Source organism: Diadema antillarum, unplaced genomic scaffold (genome assembly GCF_040938485.1).
Source record: "Diadema antillarum isolate AM-2024a unplaced genomic scaffold, OU_Dant_1.0 scf00000094, whole genome shotgun sequence".
In the NCBI taxonomy this organism is placed as follows: Eukaryota; Metazoa; Echinodermata; class Echinoidea; order Diadematoida; family Diadematidae; genus Diadema; species Diadema antillarum.
Genome location: NW_027270983.1, coordinates 2,618,990 through 2,642,734, shown reverse-complemented (window position 1 = coordinate 2,642,734; position 23,745 = coordinate 2,618,990). Strand labels below are relative to the sequence as shown.

At 38.6% G+C, this 23,745-nt stretch overlaps 1 protein-coding gene across 1 annotated transcript in view; it reads right to left on the bottom strand.

The window, feature by feature from the left end:
• The window catches only part of LOC139718446 (uncharacterized), a 33,520-nt gene extending 15,130 nt beyond the window's left edge, over nt 1-18,390 (bottom strand). Inside the window, exons 1-14 of the mRNA XM_071629916.1 lie at nt 18,313-18,390; nt 14,810-14,841; nt 12,925-13,097; nt 11,539-11,610; nt 9,226-9,397; nt 8,288-8,510; nt 7,478-7,572; nt 6,583-6,840; nt 5,399-5,555; nt 4,386-4,523; nt 3,655-3,768; nt 2,843-2,979; nt 2,006-2,142; nt 635-1,396 (exon numbers count right to left, since the gene is read on the bottom strand). Of these exons, the coding sequence (XP_071486017.1) occupies nt 635-1,396; nt 2,006-2,142; nt 2,843-2,979; nt 3,655-3,768; nt 4,386-4,523; nt 5,399-5,555; nt 6,583-6,840; nt 7,478-7,572; nt 8,288-8,510; nt 9,226-9,397; nt 11,539-11,610; nt 12,925-13,097; nt 14,810-14,841; nt 18,313-18,335 (2,493 nt within the window). The 5' untranslated portion in view covers nt 18,336-18,390. The remainder of the gene's footprint in view (nt 1-634; nt 1,397-2,005; nt 2,143-2,842; nt 2,980-3,654; nt 3,769-4,385; nt 4,524-5,398; nt 5,556-6,582; nt 6,841-7,477; nt 7,573-8,287; nt 8,511-9,225; nt 9,398-11,538; nt 11,611-12,924; nt 13,098-14,809; nt 14,842-18,312) is intronic.
• Between the last annotated feature and the right edge of the window lie 5,355 nt (nt 18,391-23,745).

Sequence of the window (23,745 nt, the reverse complement as noted above, 5' to 3'; positions counted from 1 at the left end):
GTGATAGCGCATTGCGATTGGGTTGCTCTCTTCCCCACACTCTTTCTCCCTCTCTCTCTTTGTGTGTGTACTGTGTGTGAACAATTTTTGAGTGTTCAATATCATTCGTTGCTCAGCCAATAACTCGAAACAATGCATGTCTATCTAGTCATATCGACGGCTGTGTATGGACTGCAATGCGATATAGAGGACTCGAGCGCATAATCTGTTCATGTTCTTGCGATGATTTGGGGATGTTTGGGGATGTTAAAATGTCTGAAGGTAAGCAAATTTGGAAGGAAATTTGATGTAATGTATGTAAATCATGTTGGAAGTAATATGTAATTCATGTGTGTTTGTGTAGGAGTTCTCAAGGAGTTGGGAATCCCCCTTTCCTCCCGTAATTATTTAAAAAAATCACAGCGAGATTGCGTCCGTATAATAGAGAGATCCGGATAAAGGGAGGCCGGATAAGAGAGGTTCAACTGTATTTGCATGCCATAATCTTTGCACCACGCAGAGTGTCATGGTGGAAGTTGCACGATAACTCACCAGGTGGCAACATTTACATTACTGAGATGACATACTATGCTATAACATGGAAAAATGATTCATCGTGAAAAATTTGCAAGCATTTCTACAATTTTCAACATACCTGAACCTTAGGAGGTTGCATGTGAGGGAGGTAACCCTCTCTTGTGATATGAGGCGATGGAGGCCCGTCCCTTGGCATGTGAGTCTGTCCTTCACGCCCCATATCGCGGTGCATGGCTTGCCAACCAGGTGGGACCCCCTGACCAGCAGGCCCATGGGGTGCAGGAGGAGGGCCCGGAGGACCCCCAGGAGGACCTCCTGGAGGGCCCATGGGGCGGGACGGTGGTGGCTGCATTGGCCGTTGCGGTGTACCCTGGGGACCAGAGAAAGGCAGCGGTGGCCCAAGGGGCGGTGGTGGGAACCTCTGGTCTGGGGGCAGGCTCAGAGAGGGTGGGGGAACGCCAGGAGGAGGGGGCGGGTGACTGTATGGGTGTGGCATGCGCTGCGGGGTTCCCTGGGTGGGGAAAGAAGCTTGTGGGAGAGGGTGTCGAGGAGGGGGATGGCCGTGAGCAACCTGCCCCTTCTGCTGGGAGTTGCCTTTGGGTGGGGGCACAGTCTGGGACCCAGCCTGAGGGTGAAGGGGCTGAGTTGGGAGTGGGGGTCTCTGAGGAGGAGGGTAGTAGGGTGGTTCGTGGGCGTAGGCATGAGGGGGGTTCTGCCACTGTACATGGCGCTTGGGGCCTTCCGGATCCTTGCTACCAGGAGATTGCTTGGAGGACTTGGAGACACTCCCTGAACCAGCTGAGGGCGTCTGAGAGAATGTCGTCCTCTCTGGAATCTTGAAGCTTACAGATGCCTTACCAGACTCAGGTCTTGACATAACCTAATGAGAAAAATTGTCATCACATAGAAATTTAACAATACTATTCATATTAACAACAGTCATTTCAAGGACTATAATACAACATGGTGTCATCACAAATTTTTCTTTCTCATAACCTATATTATTTCATATTTCAAGTTTTGTCATGTTTAAGCTGTGTCATGGCAGATTCCATGAAATGATTACCACAAACTGATAATTTCACTAAAGAAAATTTTGCTTACACGCAGTTTCCTTCTTTCCTAACCGAATAAATAGACTGTGAACTGTTGTTCATAGGGATTCTTGACTTTAAACTGATCATCATATATAATCAAACACCTAAATTAAAAATATACAAATTTTCCCGTATCTCGGTTGCTTCTCAAAGCAATGCTCAATGTACATTGAATATGTTGAGGACACCAGGGTGTCATAATAATACTGTACAGCTTTACCAAGATAATCTCTCCCCTGAGACATCATCAGAAGATTGCTGAGAAATAAAACAGAGTTCTCTACAAACACAATCCCAGGTCTATTTCTTTATAATTTTTTGTAATTTTTGATTTGTAATTCTATTTTGAGAGGTTGCTATATCAGAGGAACTTCCACATCAAAGCAGCATACCTGCACACCACTGTTTTTGGTTTGTGCGTCATCTTCACTCTTCTCCCAGCTCGCATCACGCTTTGTAGCACTCTCTCGTCCCACCTTCTTGCCAGCATCCCTCTCGGTTGACGCAGGTTTAGGGACAGCTTCATGGCCTGGGGGAGTGGGAACAAGGATAACAAATGACTGATTGATTCTTTCTGATGGAGACAAGGGGTGACCCCTCCCTGAATTAATCATGCAACGTCTCATAACCCAATGCAGGCATAAACATTATATGTCAGGACTTTTTACTCTGAATTAATTAGAAATATTCACAATGAATTGCAAAGCAATTTAAAACTTTTACATTCATAATGTCACTCACAATAAAATCAATGATTATTTATGAAGTTCAAAAGAAAAGACTGTCAGTGTTGATGTTTTCATTTTCCTAGTTCACTCCTACTTTGCTTTCTTTTTTCTTCCCTGATTTCACAAGTCTGTGTGTAACTTTTATTCCTTGCTGTGTTATTTTTCAAAATCTTCAGCACAAGTACATGGACTGCCCTAATCATTCAATAGTAGAGCAAGCAAAAGGCATCCTAAGAGATACACAGATAGACAGATAAATAGATAAATAGATAGATAGATAGATAGATAGATAGATTGATTGGAAGAAATAGAGAAAGGAAGGGAGGAAAGAAAAGTGAATAAAATCTCCTCTAGAGCTGGTGTAGAGTTCTTGGAGCTCATACAAGATACGAAATACAAAACCTCAATGCAAGAATTGCAAAGTTTGAATCACGTCTTAGTTGTAAAATGAACACACACTGTCAAATGTGCACAGATAAGGTTAAGACAAGGCACACCCACCTTTCTGGCCGGCAGATGTCTTTGCCGCCCTCTGTTGTCGCTGCTGGTGATGGGAGGCCCGCCGAGATGTTACATCATCACCGAGGGGGCTGGTGAAGACTAGCTTGCCGGAAGTGGACGTCTCAACCTTCAGCAGGCTTTTGGATTCGATACGACACATTACGGAGAAAACTTTGTCAATCTAGGCTGAGCTTTTATTGTAATAGGGAGACAGTTTGGTGATGCCCCACACATTAATTCACTCCAAGTGTATTATCATTCATGTGGTAATTCCTAAAATGCTTACAACTTTTATCAGAATATGGCATTTGCTGACGAAATTCTCACACGGGGATGTGCAGTGGGTATACATGTTCAATGTGCGATTTGCGTATTGCCCATGCACATGCTCCAAGAGGCTACCTTGTATTGCAAATTTGTAATTGTCCAATTTCATAGTTTTCCGAACACATGGCTTGCCAAACACACCAATAGGGCTCTCAGCGTTCAAAGGGTAGTGTTCCACCTTGTGCGTGTGTGTGCGTGTTTTGTTTATTTACTGTAAGCATCCACACTCGAGCGCGATTACTTTTTTGCGCTGAGCAGCTCAAATACATATTCGCAGGTCCATGAATTCGCGCTGCATGATTATCAACCCATTAAATATGTGCAGAGAAAAATTGTGCAGATATTTTTGTGGGTTTTAAAGTTTGCACAAGCCAAAAGTAGTGCGAAATGCGCAAAAACTTTTGCATTAACAGTAGTTTGTTGTCTGTTATTATTTTTGTTTTAGTTCTAGTTTTGTTTCTGTTTATGCAATTCATGTCACCCACCTGGGCTGGTGGTGGGCAAGCCACTTCCCCTGGCCGGCCAGACGCTGGCACCTCTCTCGGTTCATGGCCGCACGGTTCCACCCCTGATGCTTTCCAAGGCCAAAATCCAGATCCCTACAGCATGGGAAAACAATGTACAGGGATTAAACAATCAAACTTGACAAAGGGGAATACCATTGGCACAAAAGAAAACAAAAATAATGTCAAGATAAGAAAATCTTTTTTTTGATCTTTTATGAGTTAGCTGGAGAGATTGTCTCCGGCCTGAGGTTACTAGAGAAGACATCTTGGCCACCATTTGCTACAATAGGCTCATATATAACATCAACACCATAAATAATGGCAATCTTTCTTTGATAAACACCTCTAAGTTTCATAAACTTTTCTGTGCAGTCCAATCCCTTTGATGGTGGTTGGTGAATATACAATTCCAAAAGTTTGATTCTGCTCCAAGTATATTTGCCGACCGTTATATTCAAGAAAGAGAGAGACAAAAGATTAAAATTTTCCAAAATAACACATAAAAACAAGAATTTTTGTCAATCTTCCATACTTGTCAAACTACTGACATTCGCACAGATAGGAGCACAGGATTGAAGGAGCTTCTTTCATTTAACCCACTGAGGGTTTTGAGATTTTGCTATAACACATGTTTTCCCACAGACACCTGGGACTAGTCTTCAACGGGTTAACAAAAAAATACAAGAAGGGATAATATATATGATGCATACCTTTGGGCCTCTTGGATGGGTGTGAATCCATCTAGGAGACTATCTTCAGGGAGGGGTAGGGAGCTGGTGGAGTCATCTTCCTGGGGCGAAGAGTCCACCTGGAGTGACGTCAACACCCTCGCTAGCTTGCTCCACACTCTGCAATAATGTCAACAGCGTAGAAAAATCACACACATTTACTTTGCAGATGACATGCAAACAGATATCCCAGTAGTGACAAATTATAATTACTGTATGCCATACACACATACATGCATGCATCAACAGGTGTGTACCGTGAATGGAAGGCATACTGAGGTCGCAAATGGGTCAGAAAATGACCATTCGTGGGACTCCAGGTACACCACAGGTAGAGTAGCTATTGTCTAACTGTCATTTGAACCCCATAAGTTTGTACACAAATAAAAACCAAAACAAAACAATTGTTTCTGGCTCGTAATGCACCACCAACATCCCCTAGCTACCCCAACTTCAGAAAATCTTACTTCTCACATCATTTGCCTGATTCCAGAAGATTTTCACTGACTACTGTAAAAGTGGATATTTTTGCAATGTTGTAGTTTTCACGTAATTCGTGCAACCACAAAGTAGCACAAAAATAAAAGCACACAAATAATTCTGCTTGCCATATGTTCCAGCAATTAATGTCTTGTTTCCGCGGAATTAAAAACATTAGTGGAAAAATGAGCAAAGAAAATGGGATTCCATCGGGATTCGAACCCGAGACCTCCGGATTGTTAGCCCAGTTCTCTACCGACTGAGCTATAGAAAGCCCTAGTACAGTGTTCGTCCAAGAAACCTTTAATTCTCAATGCTCAAATTAAATACATGTGAAACTAATCTTACCAAGTTGGGCACGAAAAATTACCCAAGTGTGCAAAAATATCCACTTGAACAGTAATTCCTTTTCAAGCATTGTTTCTAATGCACAACTTTTCTATTTGGGGTGACTCCCCTTCAAATGCCAATTCCATGTAGAGGGAAACTCCTGAAGGTGCCCCAGAGACACGTACCCAGTTTTAGTGGACAGCACAGGGTCATCAAAGATACCCTTCTGGAGAAAGATCCAGCCGAGGAGGAGGTGTACAGCAGGCAGTCCGGGCCAGGCATCCACGGCTGTGTCCCCAGACTTCAGGGGAGCGTAATGCAGCATCATCTGGACTAGGTTGACTGCCAGGGGGTATGGGAGGGGTAGGGAAGGGAAGGTAGGTGTCATATTCAAAGCAGGAAAGTTCTGATATATCATATGTGAGTAAAATACTTGGGCAGTATACATTGAAAGAGAAATTATCTGAAATACTACATGGACTGTTGTCTCTAACATTGAAATTGAGGATATTACAACATTCTTGATCGTAACAAAAGTTTCTCTCTCGGGGTTTAAAACCTGAATATGACAATTAATTTGTGCATTATCATTTTGATATAACAGCAAAAAATAACACAAAATTTGATGTGCCATAAGAGCGGAAAGGTACTGAACATACATAATGCAATGGATATGCTTTAAATATATGTGTCTTCCATTTGTTTGATGATGACTGCCTCAATGTGTACACAAAAGCCATCAAATTGATGCTCTTTGGCAAAATATCACAATCACTGAAGCACAGTGTGCATTATGGTTCAAACTGACTGTCAATCCAATACTGCAAGTGGCTGACAGGCTTGCCACATGATCACACGGCCAGGAATGCCAACCTTGTTAACAGCATCTTGTATTCTGAGGGCTTATAAAAAGGCATATTATCCCTGGAAAAACAGTATTTTTACCTTTCCTACAACACACATGTGTATCAAAACTCTGGAATCAACTACCTATACAATTATGTCAGCTTTCATTGACAGAAACATTGAAATCAAAACTGAAAACCTATTTGTTCCTCTTGCATTAATAATTACATAAATGTAATTAATCAACAATGTCCAGCAGAACTGTGTTCCATTTTTGCTTGCTTGTCAGTTTGTTTATTATTTTCTCCCTCACTCTCTTATGTTCGTACGTGCATTTTTCTCGAAGTACCACAAGCACCGACAGGTGGACCTGTGAGCTAAATAAGAAGCCATTATTATCAGTAATACAATTGGGGGGAAATAGTTTTCCCCATGAAACCTGCAGTATTTTTGGCAAAAGAAAAGTTTAAAAAATGCAAAAATGTAACAATTAGCAAATCTGCATGACCCTGGGAAGCCTTACATGTGAAGCTCATGACAAGGGTCCAGCACTGCTGGTTGTTGGCTGCATACGGCCCGGCGTCCGACCCACTGGTCAGTCCAGCCAGCTCGCCAGTCGGCTTGGACACGCCGTTGTCCGTGTGCTGCAGGATGCTGTGGAGGGCGAAGAGGTTGATGGCCGACATCTGGTTGAGCTGGCGGCTGGTCAAGGCCTCCTGGGAGAGGTGGCTGCGGAAATTCTCCTCCAGCTTCTCCTTGATGGAACCAGCCACCTGAAGATCTGCAACCAGAGAATGAAAGGCATTCGTGAACTACTGAACTACAACCATATGACATATGCCAGGGCTCGACACTTTAACTTGTCTGGTGGCCTGTTCAGACCACTGAAATCTTTAAAGTTGAAATTTTGGTTGCTCTATAAAGATATGTAGTGGACTGAAATAAAAACGAAGGTAACAATCTGTTTTGAATCTTTATGAAAATACGATCTGGGGGTTTGGGGGGGTTTCTTTTGGTTGTTGTTGTTTTGGGATTTTTTTAGTCAACAACTTTGCAATATCACGTGAATGTGACCAAGAGAGCTTTTCGCGAAGGAGCCTGTGTCGGGTGATTTATTGATACTTACTCCATTTTGACTTTTCAATACTTGTCCATGTCAATTCAAGGAATTGAAAATATGATGTTCTGACTGAATCAATTTTCTCTCCAAGACAGTTTATCTCTTTGGATTTAAAGCCCACTGATCTTATCTCTTCGTGGCAATTCAAACTTTGCATTCCAGAGGACCATGATGCTCTTCACCTTCTGACTGACAATCATCATAAAAAAGCCTCTAAATTTGTTTACTTTCCTTATGTGATTCACTGCGAGTGATCAAACTCTTGACAACATTACCTACATTTGTATTTTTAACTCACCTTGCTCGCAGGTAGCCAGGTAGATGATGGCATGGAACTTGATGAAGTAATGTATCAGCTCAACTTCCCTCATCTTGAAGATCTTCACTTCATCCCTAAATATTAAATCATTGGAGGGGAGGGTGTTTGTACCTTAACAGGTCTGGGATTCTTGTTGCAATGTAACAAATATCACTAATATACATAATCAAGGACAGCTGTGAAAATGCTCTTGCTCTGTGAATACAAATTGATCTAGATGAATGAAAAAAGGGGCAAGCTTTTGCTTGAGCATGAAATCAGTTCCAGAAAGGACACCATTTTCACACATATCTGCAATTATAATAATGATGGACACAAAAAGGTGAGACCTCTTTATGACATTGCTAAATTAGGAAAGAGCCAGCATTGAAAAGAAAGCACAAGAGAACACAGCATCATAATCACACAATATATTAGAAATGACCTATGATACAACCACCATATAACAAAGGGTAATTTACATTCAGACAGGTTTGAGGCTGTTAGGTGTACAAAATGAAGACTAACAATGTAAGCACTTGAATCAAGAGCCTACAGAAACAAAGGACCAGTTCAATCAATCAAAACAAATGCATCACATAAAACAAAACACAGAAATTAACAAAAAATATGTGGTGCAACAATCTATGACACAAACAACAATAATAAAGAGTGCAAAAAACTACACTGAGAATAAGATTTTAGTACTAAACACCTCAGATTTTCTTCTGCAGATGATGAAAGATAAACAAGAGGTATGTACATGGCACATAGGCCAAAACATTACTGTGATGTGATCATCGACTTTACCTGTCAACAAGCTTGGCATACGTTGTCTGGAGGTTGGTGGCAGCAGCGGGGAAGGGGTGCTTGACGGCGATGCTCCTGATGTAGTAGAAAGCCATGGACAGCTGGTCTCCCTTGGCCGCAGAGACAATGGCCAGCTGGTTATACGGCTGACCGTTGGATGGCACCAGGCTGGCCGCATGACAGTAGAAGCTCTCGGCCTGCTGGGTGTCATTGCGGTAGCGAGCTGGGTGCAATCAGAAGGCAGCAGATAAGTGCAGCGGGTAAAAAAGCTCACATTTCTAAGTACAATGCTTTACTAAATTCTCAATTGAAAATGTAATATTACCAGATTTCTCCAGCTACTACTTGGATGTGGGATCTTTTTGGGGTTTATATTCGCGGACACTTCACTCACGCTCACAGTAATCAGACCACATCTCCATATCACGCCGAGTCGACATCATTAATTCACAAGCGACAAGAAAAGTGTGTGTGGAGAAGAAACTTTATTACCGTACTCGCCAATCCGGAGAGTTTGTCTGCCACGGTGCAAACTGTCACCGCCGCACGAAGAGCTGATACACACAGCGTATACAATACACAACAAAGCACAGGGAGACACACCACGGACCACATCCGCCTATGTAAAGAGTCGGCTAAGAACTGGTCGCTCTTCACTGCCAGAGCAAGAGTATACCCATGTGCGGCCCGTGCCCCCCACTACAACTCTTAAGGTCATGGGGTCACCGCACGCCCCCTAGGTCCTACTAGACATACCAGAGACACCTACTTCCAGTGCTCTAAACTCATTTCATTACAAAACAACAAATCCCAAATAATTCATGATGCTAATCATGATGATGATACAGAAGTACCAGCACATATAATTGTACTATGAATTTTGATTTCATAATGCAAAATCTGATTGGTTCACATTTGTGCTGCCCTGCTCTGCTCACCCAAGTCTCCGAGATGGACCAGGCAGTGCTGGCAGATGTAGAGACAAGACGTCGCCTTGGGCTGGATCAGTTTCTGGGACGATGGCAGCAACTCCTTGAACAGCCCCAGCCGGCGTGCCTTGATACGGCACGGCAGCTGGACGTCAAACGCACTGCAGATCTCTTGCAGGAGCTGTGGAGAATAAAGCATCAACGCCACATGACATGAAACCAGCCTATTGAAAGAAAGAAAGATGTTATTCAGAGGGGTGAAGGTTCAGGTGCAAGTTTCTTCAGTTTGTCTCCCTCTACAAATTAAATTTGTTAAGATCGCAACTGCTGATCTGTAAATTAACAAACATGTCGGAAAAAGGAACCAGAGGGACTCGAACCTGTCATCTACTTCATCTACTACATCTACTACATCTAATTTAATTTGTAGAGGGAGACAAAGTGAAGAAACTCGCACCTGAACCAGCCTATTCTTAGGGAGAAAGATTCCTTCAACACATACATCTCAAAAATTTTGGTTGATTTACTGTAAAACCAGAAATTGCGGGTGAACAATTTTTTGCATTCAGCCAGGTAATATAAATTTCTCATGTTTTCAATTTTGTGGATGGTTATGCTGACTGAGCGAGCACTTAACAAGCTCACAGCTGCCATGGTAGCTATTTGCTTCAGCAGCACATACTACAGTAAAAAGTGAACAGTTCGTATTATAAGAGCAAGTGTCTTCGCGCTACAAGACTAGCAAACATTGAGAAAACTACAAATAACACGACAATTGCTTTGTACTTCTACAATACACCTACTTTGAAATCAGAGATCTATGTAATATAATATTACATAAAACTAGCAAAAAATTTATGAGCGTTTAATTACTTTCGCACCAGTTTGATGTTGCAGGAAATGCGCAAAAAATTCCATCCATGAAAATTTCCACTTTTACAGTAATGCACCATCCTCTCTAGCCATGGGAACCCAACAACACTGTGTGATGTCATTGTACTACAACAATACAAAGAAAAGATTGTTTACATCATTTTACTATTGTCATAGCATGAATTGTGGTAGATTCCTAGAGGGCAGCATGTAAAATAAACCAAAGCTTTCATCAAGTGTGTCACAAATCTTCCCGAGTTCTACTAAATTCACATAATATTGTACATGTCTGGTGAATATCCTCTTGACAAAGATGTAAATCTTGAATTGCTTTCTATTGAAAAAAAAAAAAATGTTTCAATGTAACGCACAAATCGTAACTAGTAACTAGTAACATATGAAGGTTGTCAGATTCTAAATATCTGCTAATAATGGATCATTCTTACAGAGAGAATATTGTGCCACAGTTTTGAATTCAAAATGAATACAAGGTGATTTGTCAATTGCTCATGACTACTGTAAAAGTGGAATTTTTCACGGAGTTGAAATTTTTGCACATTTCGCACAACCAGAAGCCTGCACGAAAATAAAAGCACACAAATATGTTTGCGTGCCATATGTTCCAGTGGTTGATGTCTTGATTCCGCGGAATCAAAAACCCGCGAAACTCTTCTTACCGTGCCAAGCACAAAAATATCCACTTTTACAGTATTTAACAACTTGCCAGATAACACATGCACAGTATCGTAGAACATTGCTGTATTGATGTATTTGATGTGTGGCTTGTCCGTCCTGGCAATCCCTCAAATATTTTGTGATTCATCAAACACATCGCATCACCCTACGCTATACCCACACTCATGAACTGGATACAAGAGCACAAGGAGAAGGTGGAGCACTACACTTTGTTATACAAGAGAAAGCACTACACAAGTGCGGAATTACATACGTAACAGCTCCCTCCCCCCCCCCCCCCCCCCCCGTACTTCCCCCCCAAAAAAAAAAGAAAAAGAAAAGAAAACACACACACACACACAACAAAACAAAAACATACATATACATTTCCATAAGATGACAGTTTTCTAAAACAATCACTTTATCATGGTTAAATAAGGATAGATTCTTTTAATATTTAGCCCTATGTTCCCATATCCACGTTGCATGCATTTGATGTTGATGGTCAGCAGAAATCATTTTGAACAAATATTTAGTATAAATTTGCTTTTGTTTTTGTTTTTCCCCGCTTGCTGGAGCACACAGCATTCTATTGCTTATCACTAATCTCTAATCGAATCACTTAGAGAGAATCTACTGCAACACATCCACCCAGAAGATTTCATCACTATAACTATTCATCAGCTCTATAATCACATAAACAGCTGACAATACGATGCAGTAACAGTTGACTACATGCAGCACAAGTTGAAAGCATCACCATAGATACAGTACCTGGATGTAGAATCCACTGGCATTGTCCAGAAGAAGTGAGAGCATGGCTTGAACTTCAGATCTCTTGGGATTCTATTTTAGCATGGATAAATTGAGAAATAAACAAAACAAGGATAACAGTTTCCATTCTTTTATAAGCAATTAATCACATGTCTAAACCATTTATCTTCATGACTTTCATAACTCCACTCGCATCAATTAACCAAACAATAACAATTCATGAGGGAAAACATGTACAACTACAAGAGTAGACATTCAAAACTGTTTGGAAGTCAGCTTGTCGTTTCCATCATCAATTTTTGTATAACGTTGATTCCTTTCTTTGAAAAGCTTGTCTGATTTCTGGAATATATCTCACATGTATATCACAGAAAATTGGATCAGTGGTTTCATTAGAGATCAACCATGAATCTGACATGGATAAATGATTCGGCACGCCGTACACCGGGGTACCGTTGTAACCCGGGATACCGCGTTGTATAGCGCCATCTCATGCCCATTATTTATAATGCGTATCCGAATTCAGATACGCCGATTCCGAATTCGGATACGGCAAAGTCGTCGCAATGAACTAGCACCATAGGTGTTTTTCGAAGTAATTTCTAGCACCACACCGTTTTGTAAACATCATCTACCGTAACTTTTATTTTCAGAAAAAAAAATCACCGAAAGCTCAGAAAATTCACCCCAAAATCAACTGTATTTCTCTAAAATTTGATCATGGGGGCTGCCATCTTTATAATCTTCTACGCGTGCGTGAATGGTCGATAATAAGAGATGAAATGCGAAAGAAAAAGGTTCAGAGCAGAAAATAATTATCAGTTGCATGCATTAATTGTTGCATAATCACAAATAAGAAAACATTTTTGTGCATAATAATACTAAAATAATACTAAAAAATATTTTGACACATTTTTTGGTAAGCCAGGGTACAGCGCTGAAAAAAAAAAAATAATTAATTCAACAAAATGGCGAATTTTCATTTGGTACCCCAGGGTACCAAATATTGCATCAAATAGTATCACGGGAAATTAGCTCTGGAGTATATCCCCATTTCAGAATATGTGTTGAAGGAATGTTACATGTAGGGGTGGCAAATAAGTGGTCTTCATACAATGTACCACCCACAACACACAATATGAAGCAGCAATGTGTTAATACTTTCTTGCCTGTTCTGTGACTAGAACATACTAGACTACTTATTAAAATCAATAAAGGATTTGAATCACTGCATCATAATTTTGACTAATAAGCCCATAATCTGGAGTCAGTCATTAGACTAGCTGTTTTTCAGATTTGTTTACAGAAGACTTTGACTATGACTTTGAGTCATAGAAGTCATTAGACCAGAGACTTGGAGAAAAAATCAAAGTTTGCACTACTCACCATACGGTCACGGGCTTTGTGTTGCAGCGACGAGATGTGGTTCTTGAAGACATGGTTCCACAGCTCCTGCTCCAGCTTCTTGTCGAGAGCTGACTCCAGGTCCCCCAGGAGGAGATTGTGATAGGCATCCTGCAGGGCCTGCCTCGTCAGCCACACATCACTTCCACCGTCAGCTGTGGGCGTGTCCCAAGGATGATGGTGGTGGTGGGGGGAGAGGGTGGGGTTAGGGAGCAGATGGCACGGATACCACGAAATAATTTTCCAACTCAAATTTGACTAGCAATTTCAGCTGATGACTACAACATTTCAAATGGTATTCTGTACATTTGACCTTGGGGGTGTTTCATAAAGCTGTTCGTAAAGTTACGAACGACTTACGAGGGACTAGTGATCACTTCTTGTGCTGAATTATGGAAATTCTGATAGTATAGCACATCAGAACTGATCACCAGTCGCTCGTAAGTTGTTCGTAACTTTACGAACAGCTTTATGAAACAGGGCCCAAACTGGTCTGAAAGTAAACTGCTATACTAAATATAGTTTGTGTAGGAATGGTATGAAAAAAAAAATGCATGGGAAATTGCAATGCATTACCAGAAAAATATTCCTTGGGATGCACATTAGTTACTTTCTTATTTCATTTACAAAAAACACACACAAAATCCACTAGACCATTTGCCTGGCAACAGAGAGCCAAATACATTTTGGGGTCAGTATATCACACTTGTCCGCGAGATTCTACTGGCAAGTTGTTTTTGTTTCCTTAAAGGGATAGTACAGTTTTGGTTGAGACCTAATTTCAGGTTTCTAACATTTTTTGTTGAGATAATGAGAACCCCTTATGAAATATGAAAGAGCATGTAATTCTATGAGGAATTCAATGTTTATTTGATGAAAATTGGTTTTGAATGGCTGAGATATCCAGAAAAGAGCGATTCTAATAAGGTGTGGGACCCACGCTTTTAATACAATTGTTTTGTTTTACTTTGTTTTTGGATGTTTCAGTCATTCCAAACCCGATTTTCATCAAATAAACTATAAATTCCTCTTAAAACGGCATGCTCTGTACTATATCATAAGTGTTTTCTTGGTATCTCGCAAAAAGTTAAAAGCCCAATTCTCATCTCCACCAATACTGTACTATCCCTTTAAGATAGTTTCAAACAACTTTAAAAGTAAGTCTACCCTCGGCGTTCCTCTTGACTAGAGGAGTTAAAAATGGAAACCATTCAAAGCTTGGGTAATGATACTGGCAGGGTCATCTGGAAGAGTAGTGCTAAAAGTCAAGAGGCTACCCTGGGCATCTTTTGGGGACAAGCAATTATCATTTTAGAAGAAAAAAAAAACTAAATATACTTCTCTTCCACAATCTGTTTGCATTGTAAGTTTACAATTTTCAGGAGTATACACTTTCGTTTTTATTTCAATATCATAAATGCAAATAACACTTGCTACTGCTGACACTTATGTACAGTTTCTATAACCTTTGAGAGGGAAAATGAAGTAGTATCCAATCAAAAATCTCAAGAACCCTCAGTAGGCTGACTTTACTGCCATTACTTCCCTAGGCACAAGCCTCAAGGAAGCGTCATGAATAAAACATTTTTTGGCAGTATTTCTTTTTATCTTGTTTAGCTCAAAGCAGGCTTAAAATGGTGATACATTAATGTGATAAATTCTATGTTCTCAAGCAGACACATCTTGACTTTGAAAAGACCCCAACCTGTCATCTCTGATTTCATTTCTATCATGGATTCACTTTCGGTATTGCAGTGTAGTTGTCTTTCCAGTTATGGCGGCCATTACAAAACTGAAACTTTACTCCGCCAATGCAACAACAACAAAAACAGCAAAATATCAAATTTTAGTCTGTTGGCACTCTTACCTGTAAGTTGTGCCTTGAGGTCATTTGCCTTTCTGCATGGAAAAACCACAATTAAAGTACTCATTGTTAGACATAACGATACATAAAACTTTTGTGCACCATTCAACCACACACAAATACCACATGCCTGTGGCAGTGAATGATAATGCTTTGTGACATACACAACTCAGACATGGCAAGGCCAACATACATCTCCACCTCCACAAAGTGTTATTGAACTGAAAGAATGGCTGTGACTCTCCGCTAAAACTTAAACACTCTCCAGATCATGCCCTGACTACATGCTTCTATGCTGCAAGTTCCTGTAGCCAGGGGGGTATTCACGACATAGCAAACTTTCTTTGAGTCGTTTCAAAATTAGCACTCTGTACAGTTTGACCAGTTGAAGTGCAAAGCCATATCACCATTCAAGCTAACTTTAAATCAAAAGGTAAAATTATCACAAAGAACGGCAGACATTTCATCAAATGGGGATTTTCTTTTACTATGGAATTTTTCAAGTTTCATCTATCTTTATCAAAATAAATGGTGATATTTGAATTGAAGAGGCAATGATGTTATTAGGTGTAACACCTCTCTGACTTTGTACTCAAAATTATCAAAAAGCACTGCCTTTGGTCAACAATTATGCAACTGCAACACCTACAATGTATTCCCAAAAAGTTATCTGTTGACGGGTCATTACAACATTGAGATAATTTGCTGTGAACAATACATGTACAATTCAGATATTATTTTTCATTTCTGCTGCAAAAATCCACTGCACTTCACTTTTACATGTAGTAAAGGGTGGCTTCTAACTTCTTCTTTTTTCAATATTGCTTAGGTTCTAGTACACCTGTCACAGGATTTTCATATGTGACTTGAAACATACTGTCACAATTGCAATGTTAACACACATCACAAAGTCTCATAATACAATGTATGTTGAGCCCCCACCTATATGTCAACTTCGCTCTGTACACAATGTTTAAATCTAGTTGGAAACAGGTCAATAGCCATTCCTCCAAACAGAAAAAAAAAGAGCATACAGAGTGACACATGTTAGATTTAAGCTAAAACTTTACCTGCTGTAAATAAGATATCAAGATATTCCTTCAATTTCATGTCTTTCTATGTTGGAGCTCGAAGGAATATGAATTGCCTACAATGTAACTGTCATAATCAACACGAGGAACTTGTAAGTTATTTGTGCTTGAATGATAACAAACCAGAAAACTTGTAAACCTGTCAAGATAGAAACAGCTTTTTCATGCTTTACGGTCATAACTCACTGCAACGATACATTTCCAAGACACGACTAATAGAAATACATGTGACTTTAAATATTACCATTCTCAGCAAGTGGTGACAGTTTAAAGGCAGGGGTAAGCTGGAAGTTGAGGTTTTTTACTATGTCCTGTCTCCCACATTTCTTTTTCCACAGGACTCTTTTTTCAAGACTACACTTTTAATCATTATTCTTTCTCTCCCACATCTCATTCAAACAGGAACCCTTCCTAGGATCCATCCAAGTCAGCACTGTCAATCACTTACCAACTTCATTTTCATTTGCTTCACTTTGTGATATCATTCTGAATTTAACATCTTTTTCACTTCTCTCTCTTATCTCCATGATTTTCAAACCTTCTTCTTCCCCCTCTCCTCCCTCCTTTCTGTTTCATCTTTCTCCTCCGCCCGACTTCCAAACCCCAAATCTGATACTCACTCTATTCTGCCTTTAATACAACTGTCCCTGTCTCCTATTCTCATATCTCCATTAGTGCAACCTCAACTTCCAGCTCACCGCTGCCCTTGAGTTCGACTGTCACAACTTGCCTTCCTTAATTACTCTCTCCCTACGTCACTTCACTCCTCAACTCTACTCTTTCTAGGTTCTTTTTGTTGCCAAACAACAGTCCTTTCCAGGACTACATTGTACATAGGCCTACCGGTACACATTGTGTCAACTGCAGCTATACTACAATTTACAAACCTCTCTTCCTCATATTACTGGATATACAGGTAGTATGCTCTTGAGCGACAGCATGCAGTTTTAAACAAAAGGTAATGCTACAAAGTACAAGACATATAATGCAGGTACATGTATAGAGGTTGCAGATGATCTACATATGCATGATATTAATTTCATTGATGGGGTTCTCATAACATCAACTCTGGCTGCATGTAATACGCATGTCTTCCCCATGACAATCTCAACAGACTCTGTGAGAAGTATCAATTCCTAGTATTAGTAAATTAACCTACATAACATAGAAATCTAGAATCTACCTGAAAAATCTGCACCAAGGTTTGACCTCCCGTGACAAAATTTAAACACATGTAAATGCATCTAAGGTTTTACATGTTGCAGGCAGTCAAATTTTGGACAGCGCTATGGTCAAATTACAACATGTATGGGCAGCGTCCTTTACGTACAAATGTACATGAATCTAGATTAGAAACACAAGTGTATCATAAACATTTGTAGAGGGTTACACATGAGATCAATAAAATTTATTATGAAGGCGAACACTGAACGTTTAATAGAAACAGCAAAAGAAGAACCTAGAAAAAAAGTAGAACACATGTCATGATGACGTCGATGTTGGAAGTTCATTGATAGGTGGACAGGTGGAGGATCATTTTATTAATGCCACAGCACACACCATATAGTGTTCTTAGCCACAATGCACAATCTGAACATTTCTTTTTTTCCAGAGTCCGAGGTGGGGTACCCAGGTACTAGAAAATTAGTCTTAAAACAGTATCATATCAGTAATAAATTATACACTACGTTAACTTTATTGTAAATTAGACTAAGCCTAACGCCCCTTTTTACATTGTACTACTAGATTTACAAATTTTTTAGGCTTCCATTCTAACTGTATTATTCATGATTTCTTTATTTATATAATTTACTATTAGGCTTTGCCTTAAAATATGATAATTTAAATTTAACAAAATAGACTAGACTCTAATCTGAGGCCGAGCATCATAAAAACTTCTCTGTGCATAAGTTAACGTTAAATTTACTTGGTAAATTTACACTTCTTTCCTGTCAGTGACAGTGTCACTGTCAGGTTCTTAAAGGCCAAAGGAAACTCAGTGATGATAGACTTGGTTACACTGCTTACATGCATCATCATTCTTTTTTTTTTTCTCAACATTTTGATAGTGAAATAACGTGTAAAGCCGAGTTTTAATGCACAGACGGCCTTACAAGCATTGCGCGCTATCGCTACCAGACATGCACAGTATCGCGGTATGCAGTTACGTGCAACGAAGCTGAAGCACTTGTGCACAAGTGTCATACATAGGACTCATACAGTGAAGTTTCGCGTATGCGCTGCGCCATTGCACCATTCGCAATGTGAAAGCTAAAGAATCGTAGTTGCAGTGCCACGATCGTAAACTCCTGGATACTTTATGGCCATTTCGATCATGATAAAGGCAACGAAGGTATATTTACTGCAACAAATAGCAAAAGCAGCTTGGTTATTTCGTGACAAATATGTACTTACCTATAAAGCTGAACAAAATTCATCACATTTCTGTCATTTCTATTTGCTTATGTAGCAGACTTCAGCCTACTATGGTGGCCGCCATTATTCTCTTTCCGGTTTGCGGGCTATTGACCTTTCAGGGGAAAATACACTTTCGGCTGATTTAGGATTGTATAGACATACAAAAAATATCAGTTAGAACGAAAATAATTTTTACGGCAGTTTAAGAATATATCACTAACGTGTAAGAATCTTGGACTTTGCATCAATATCAATCATTTTTATTCTGCAAATTGTAAACAGTCAACTCAATTGATCGTGATGAACTCGGACGTCCACCAGTCGGAAGTTTCTGGTTCGCACACAAGTCATAATGACAAGGTGGACCACTTTCTCGGAATGCTTAGCAGTTTTACGCTGAAAGGGGAGCGGAGGGGTAATGGGATCGAGGATACCACGGATGATCATTGGGAAGGGATAATTAGGATAATTATCTTAAAGTATTTAAAGGTGTGATAACCAATAGACACAAACTTTGCCCTTTTTATGTGGCATTATCAGTCTTAAAGGCATTATGTGTATACTATTTGCAGATGAAGCAAAAACACAGCTTTATAAAACATACGTTAATCAGTTATATAGACCGGTAATGCTTCAAAATAGTTCTACGTACAAATGAGAGTTGTTGTTTTTTTTATGGATACAAACAACCAATGTCAAAATGTTAATCAGTCAAAATAAATACTAAGGTTTACCATATAATTAAGTAAACAAAGTAACAATTATAGTTAAAGTAAAATTATTTCTTTTATAAACCCTCTGCAGTTACTATTCATTGAGAAAAATATTGATATTTATATCTTTGAATTTGAATTTGATTTTTGAATTTATTCGTTTCATTTCCAAATTTTTACATTGCATTTTTGTTTACATATTGACACATAATATTACAGTAATATATCAGCATGAATTGACAGAATATAGGGTACTTATACAAACGGAAATGGGGTGACCCAACTAAAAGCATAGCTTGCAAAATTTGTAGGTCACCATGACGAGTAATATTCATAATTATGTACAGAGTAATTGAGAATTATACAGACTTCTGAAACATATTTACATAACTTGTACATATTTACATCTTAAAGGTAGTAAACACGAATGAGAAAGAGAGGGAGAGAAGGAGAGAACGAGAGAAATAGAGGAAATAAATTGAGAACCGAAGGGGGGAGAGAGGGGAAGAAAAAGAAAGAAAGAAAAAAAGAAAAAGAAAGAAAGAAAGAAAGAGAAAAACATAAACAGTGGATATATTATATTGGGCTTTGTTTCGAAATATTTATGAATTAATTATGTTATGTTAGGCTCTATACCACGACCGACACATAGACCTAAGGCCTCTAGATAGTCCCTGTTGATGCATCACTGTGATAACTCGAACATTTCTAAAATCACTGGGCTTCCCATGGTAAACATAATATGTTACAATATGTTCTATGTTAGAATTGTCAATCTTGTATACCTTTAACCACAATGATGTAGAGTATCCATCTTCTTAGTTCTTCCTCTCTATCCCTTTTTTCTTTCTTTCTCTCTCCTTCTCTCATTTCCCTATCTATGAATAAATTGAACGTGTGTAATACATTTTTTGAATGATGTTTATGTATGTGTACGTTATTCATACTGGACGTCCCAGTCAAGCTTTGAATAGCTTATGACGATCCACACAAAATGTATAATAACATATTTCATGTACAAACTATGTGCATATTTGTGAATGATGTATGTAATATATGCATTTTGTGAATAAATCAAATCAAATAAGATAAAATAAAATAAAATAGAACAAAACAATACCTTTGGAGAGGCATTTATCCCAAATGTTGCTCAGTGGATGCAGAAATGGTAGATACCTAATTATATCAGTGAAGTTGAAGGAAATTTCTAATCTGCTACAAAAGCATAATCTTTTTTTTTAAAGTTTGATTAAAGGAGAATTTACTGCAAACACAGTCCTACACGTGGACTTATTGCATACATATAGAAGTGGAATACGTCTGTACGTGAAGTTTAAGGAAACAAAGTTTTGGTAATATATCCAACTCATATTGCATGTTAGCTGTCATCACTCCATGAACTATTCAACAATTCGTGACAGTCGTACACAAATGGTTAGAAAATGACATAAGGAAATACAAAAGAAACAATGAATGTCATTTTAATGAAAATTACATTTCTCCTAATGATATGTGAAGGGCAGCATTGTTCTTTCTGCATGCCTTCCGATGGAAGTACAGTGGCGATTAGTCCATGTTTTTTTTTTCATTATGTTCTAGATATGAAAATATGCATGTTAAATGTTTATATTTTTTTATATCGTTCCACTACAACGACATCATGAATTGTTATAGCCTCCTTATTCAGTGAAGACAAATTTGCAAGAATTCACAATTGGACGGATTGTCCGATTTTTCTCAAACTTCTGCATATTGCTATACTGTTCACTAAATCCACATCAATCTAAACGTGCCGCTTCGAAACCAATTCGAAAACCAATTAAGATGAATATTTCCAACAAGGCATTAATTCTCCAGCTCAGCGAATAGCATAACTCCTCAATGCCCATGAATCAGAGATTCCGAGCCGATCTATGTGTGTATCAGGCCCATCAGTGGTGAAGACAGAGCTTTCAGTTTTCATCTCTTATCTTTAATGATGAGGCTAGCACGTTCCTCCTTCGAATTATAGAGCTTTGGAAACCTTTACTATTTTACTTAACTTACTTTTTCAATGTTTACTCTACTTTTTCAATTTTCATCTTTCTTTTATATACTATTCTCTCAAATATACTCTGCCCCCCCCCCCACTTTAAACGCGGTCCCGGATGTCTTTATATGAACCCTAGTAACAGTATTTGACGGAGGCTGATATCATTTGGAATCTTTAAACGGGATACGTACAATCGTAAGCCTAGCAATGGAAGAAGGCACTCAAGCATATTCATCCTAATCCGATATATTATTCATCAAATCCATCGAAAACAGCACTTGCTCAGCATAATTATGACTGTAATCTGCTTAAAAGTAGACCTATAATCGCCTGGTTTTTTAACAAATAGATGGAAAGTGTTTTTTGCTTTTTTTTCATGTTCCCTCCTCCAACTCTCTTGTACTTCAATCAATGTGTCAATTGTTTTTCTTCTCCTTCATTTTTTGTCTCTCGCTGCTCGTTTCCTTTTTTTTTTAATTATTTTCCATATCAATCAATTTAGTGCAAATTTGAATGAGTATCATAGCAGCTCTGTATTAAAAGAATGAAATGATCTCTCTTTTTTTTGTTGCTTGTAATTGACTCTTACCAAAAGAATTAATTGGTGTGTCACTTCTCAGTTAAATACTCTTGATGCTATCCCACATACATTTGACTTATTTGTTTGGAACTGCGCAACCTTTGCAGGAGTATATTAGGTCCGTTACTTTCCTTCTTGCAAATGTATGATACAGTGCCTTTCAAAGTCATAATGAACTTTCTAGAAATTTTTGATCGGAGAAAATTTGTTGAGTATTTCTATATATCTATACAAATTTCGAAAATATAAGGTATACATACTGTTTTAATTGTTTCATATTCATTTCATCTGTTTTTTACATCTCGATTTATGAGTTATGCTGTGCCCTCTTTACCTTTTATTCCATTATTTGTTTCTCTGTGATACCTATTTCATTTTACGTTTTATTTACCATTAGAAGCGTATCAAATTTTGTATGCGTTTTGCATACAACGTCATATGATTTATTCATTTGTAAATACATTGTATTTTACTTTAATGAATAAATGAATAGATAAATGAATAAATAATTAAGTGCATAAATGAATTAACTATTTAATTTATGAATTAATTAATTGATTAATTATTTACAATGTATCAGATACCTTAGTGGATGTCACGATGCATTTCACATATCATTTAAAGCTATATTTATTACTCTCTTATGAAAGGGATACTATAAACTATCAATAGTCCCGATGTAATATTGTTTTCAGTTAATTTATTCACAAACGCTTGCTTCATGATGAATTGAGAATTAATTAATTTTCACAGGTATAACCAATCAAGATAAGGGCAGATGCATGTAATTTATCACTCATTGAAAATCAGAAAGAACACAAATGAGAAAATGAAGTTAGATGGAATGTTTGATCGTTAAAGTATACTTAACATCGAGGAATTAATGACGAATTAAGACCGTGTCTGTCAGACTATTGATGATGTAGTCACATAATATATTTCGGTAATTGTGTGGTACCTCCCATTTGGTAATTCAATTTCAGTTGCCAGATCTATATATCTGCGTATAAGGAGAAGAAGGAGCTCTACAAATTCTGATATTTCCCACATGATCATCACTCATATAGCATTAGTTTTGTTCAATTGTCTGTTGATTGTTCCCCTATTGTTTGATAATACTTCAATGACAGAGCTCCACGCTGCATGTAAAAAGTGAAAATCTTACGTACATATAAGTATCGTTCTCGACCTGCATGCTCACAAACTCTGTCCTTTATTGCACGATGGAACAACTCATAAGCTTTCAAACCACTAACTTTTTATGTTTTGCATCTAGAGTGTATTTTTAATTTCTTCGAAATAATTCATGTCATTTCTTTCTTTCCTCAAAATAGACATCGAAAGAATCTCAAAATATAACACAAGTGACCAGTTTCATATCGGTCCATACTGGGTGATTACTTTGTTCTGACGAGGGCCCTTACGTAAAAGTAATCATGTTTAATTCTTATCTCTTGCGCGTCATTAATTTCTCTGAATGCCTGCTCAGGTCATTTTTGTTTGTCTCTATTGTTCGCAGTCCCCATCATACCATGTCTACCAGTGATATTTGAAATATTACATAAATCTTTGCCTCTGTATGCAAAACACACAGATTGCATAGGATGAAATCTGTTGCATGATTAAGATGGAAACAAGATGTAAACCTCTTGGAGGAAGAGGGAGAAGAGTACACCAACCAGGGCAGCATTTCATAAACAGTTGACATGATAGCAACTCCTGCCAACTGTCATGGTAACGACAAGAATCTAGCTTCCTGATTGGCTGTTGCTTTGGGAAGTTGCCATTCCAGCGAGAGTTGCTATCATATCAACTTTTATGGAATGGGGCCCAGAGAAATGAAGATGAAGGAGAAGTCGAGGAAAAAACAGAGTAAAAGAAGTATTAAAAAAATAATTTACACGATAACAAGGACGTGCCGTACGCATCCTGAATTTGACAGAATTTAACATTCTTTGTTAATCATGGGAAATTGGCTGCTTGTATAGAGATACAGTTAAATAAAACCCATGTAAGTCCTTCTCATTTATCCAGTCAAAGAATATGTTTATTTATATTGAAAACATGGGGGGGGGGAAGTAGACTCATCTGAAGCGTCGTCTAGC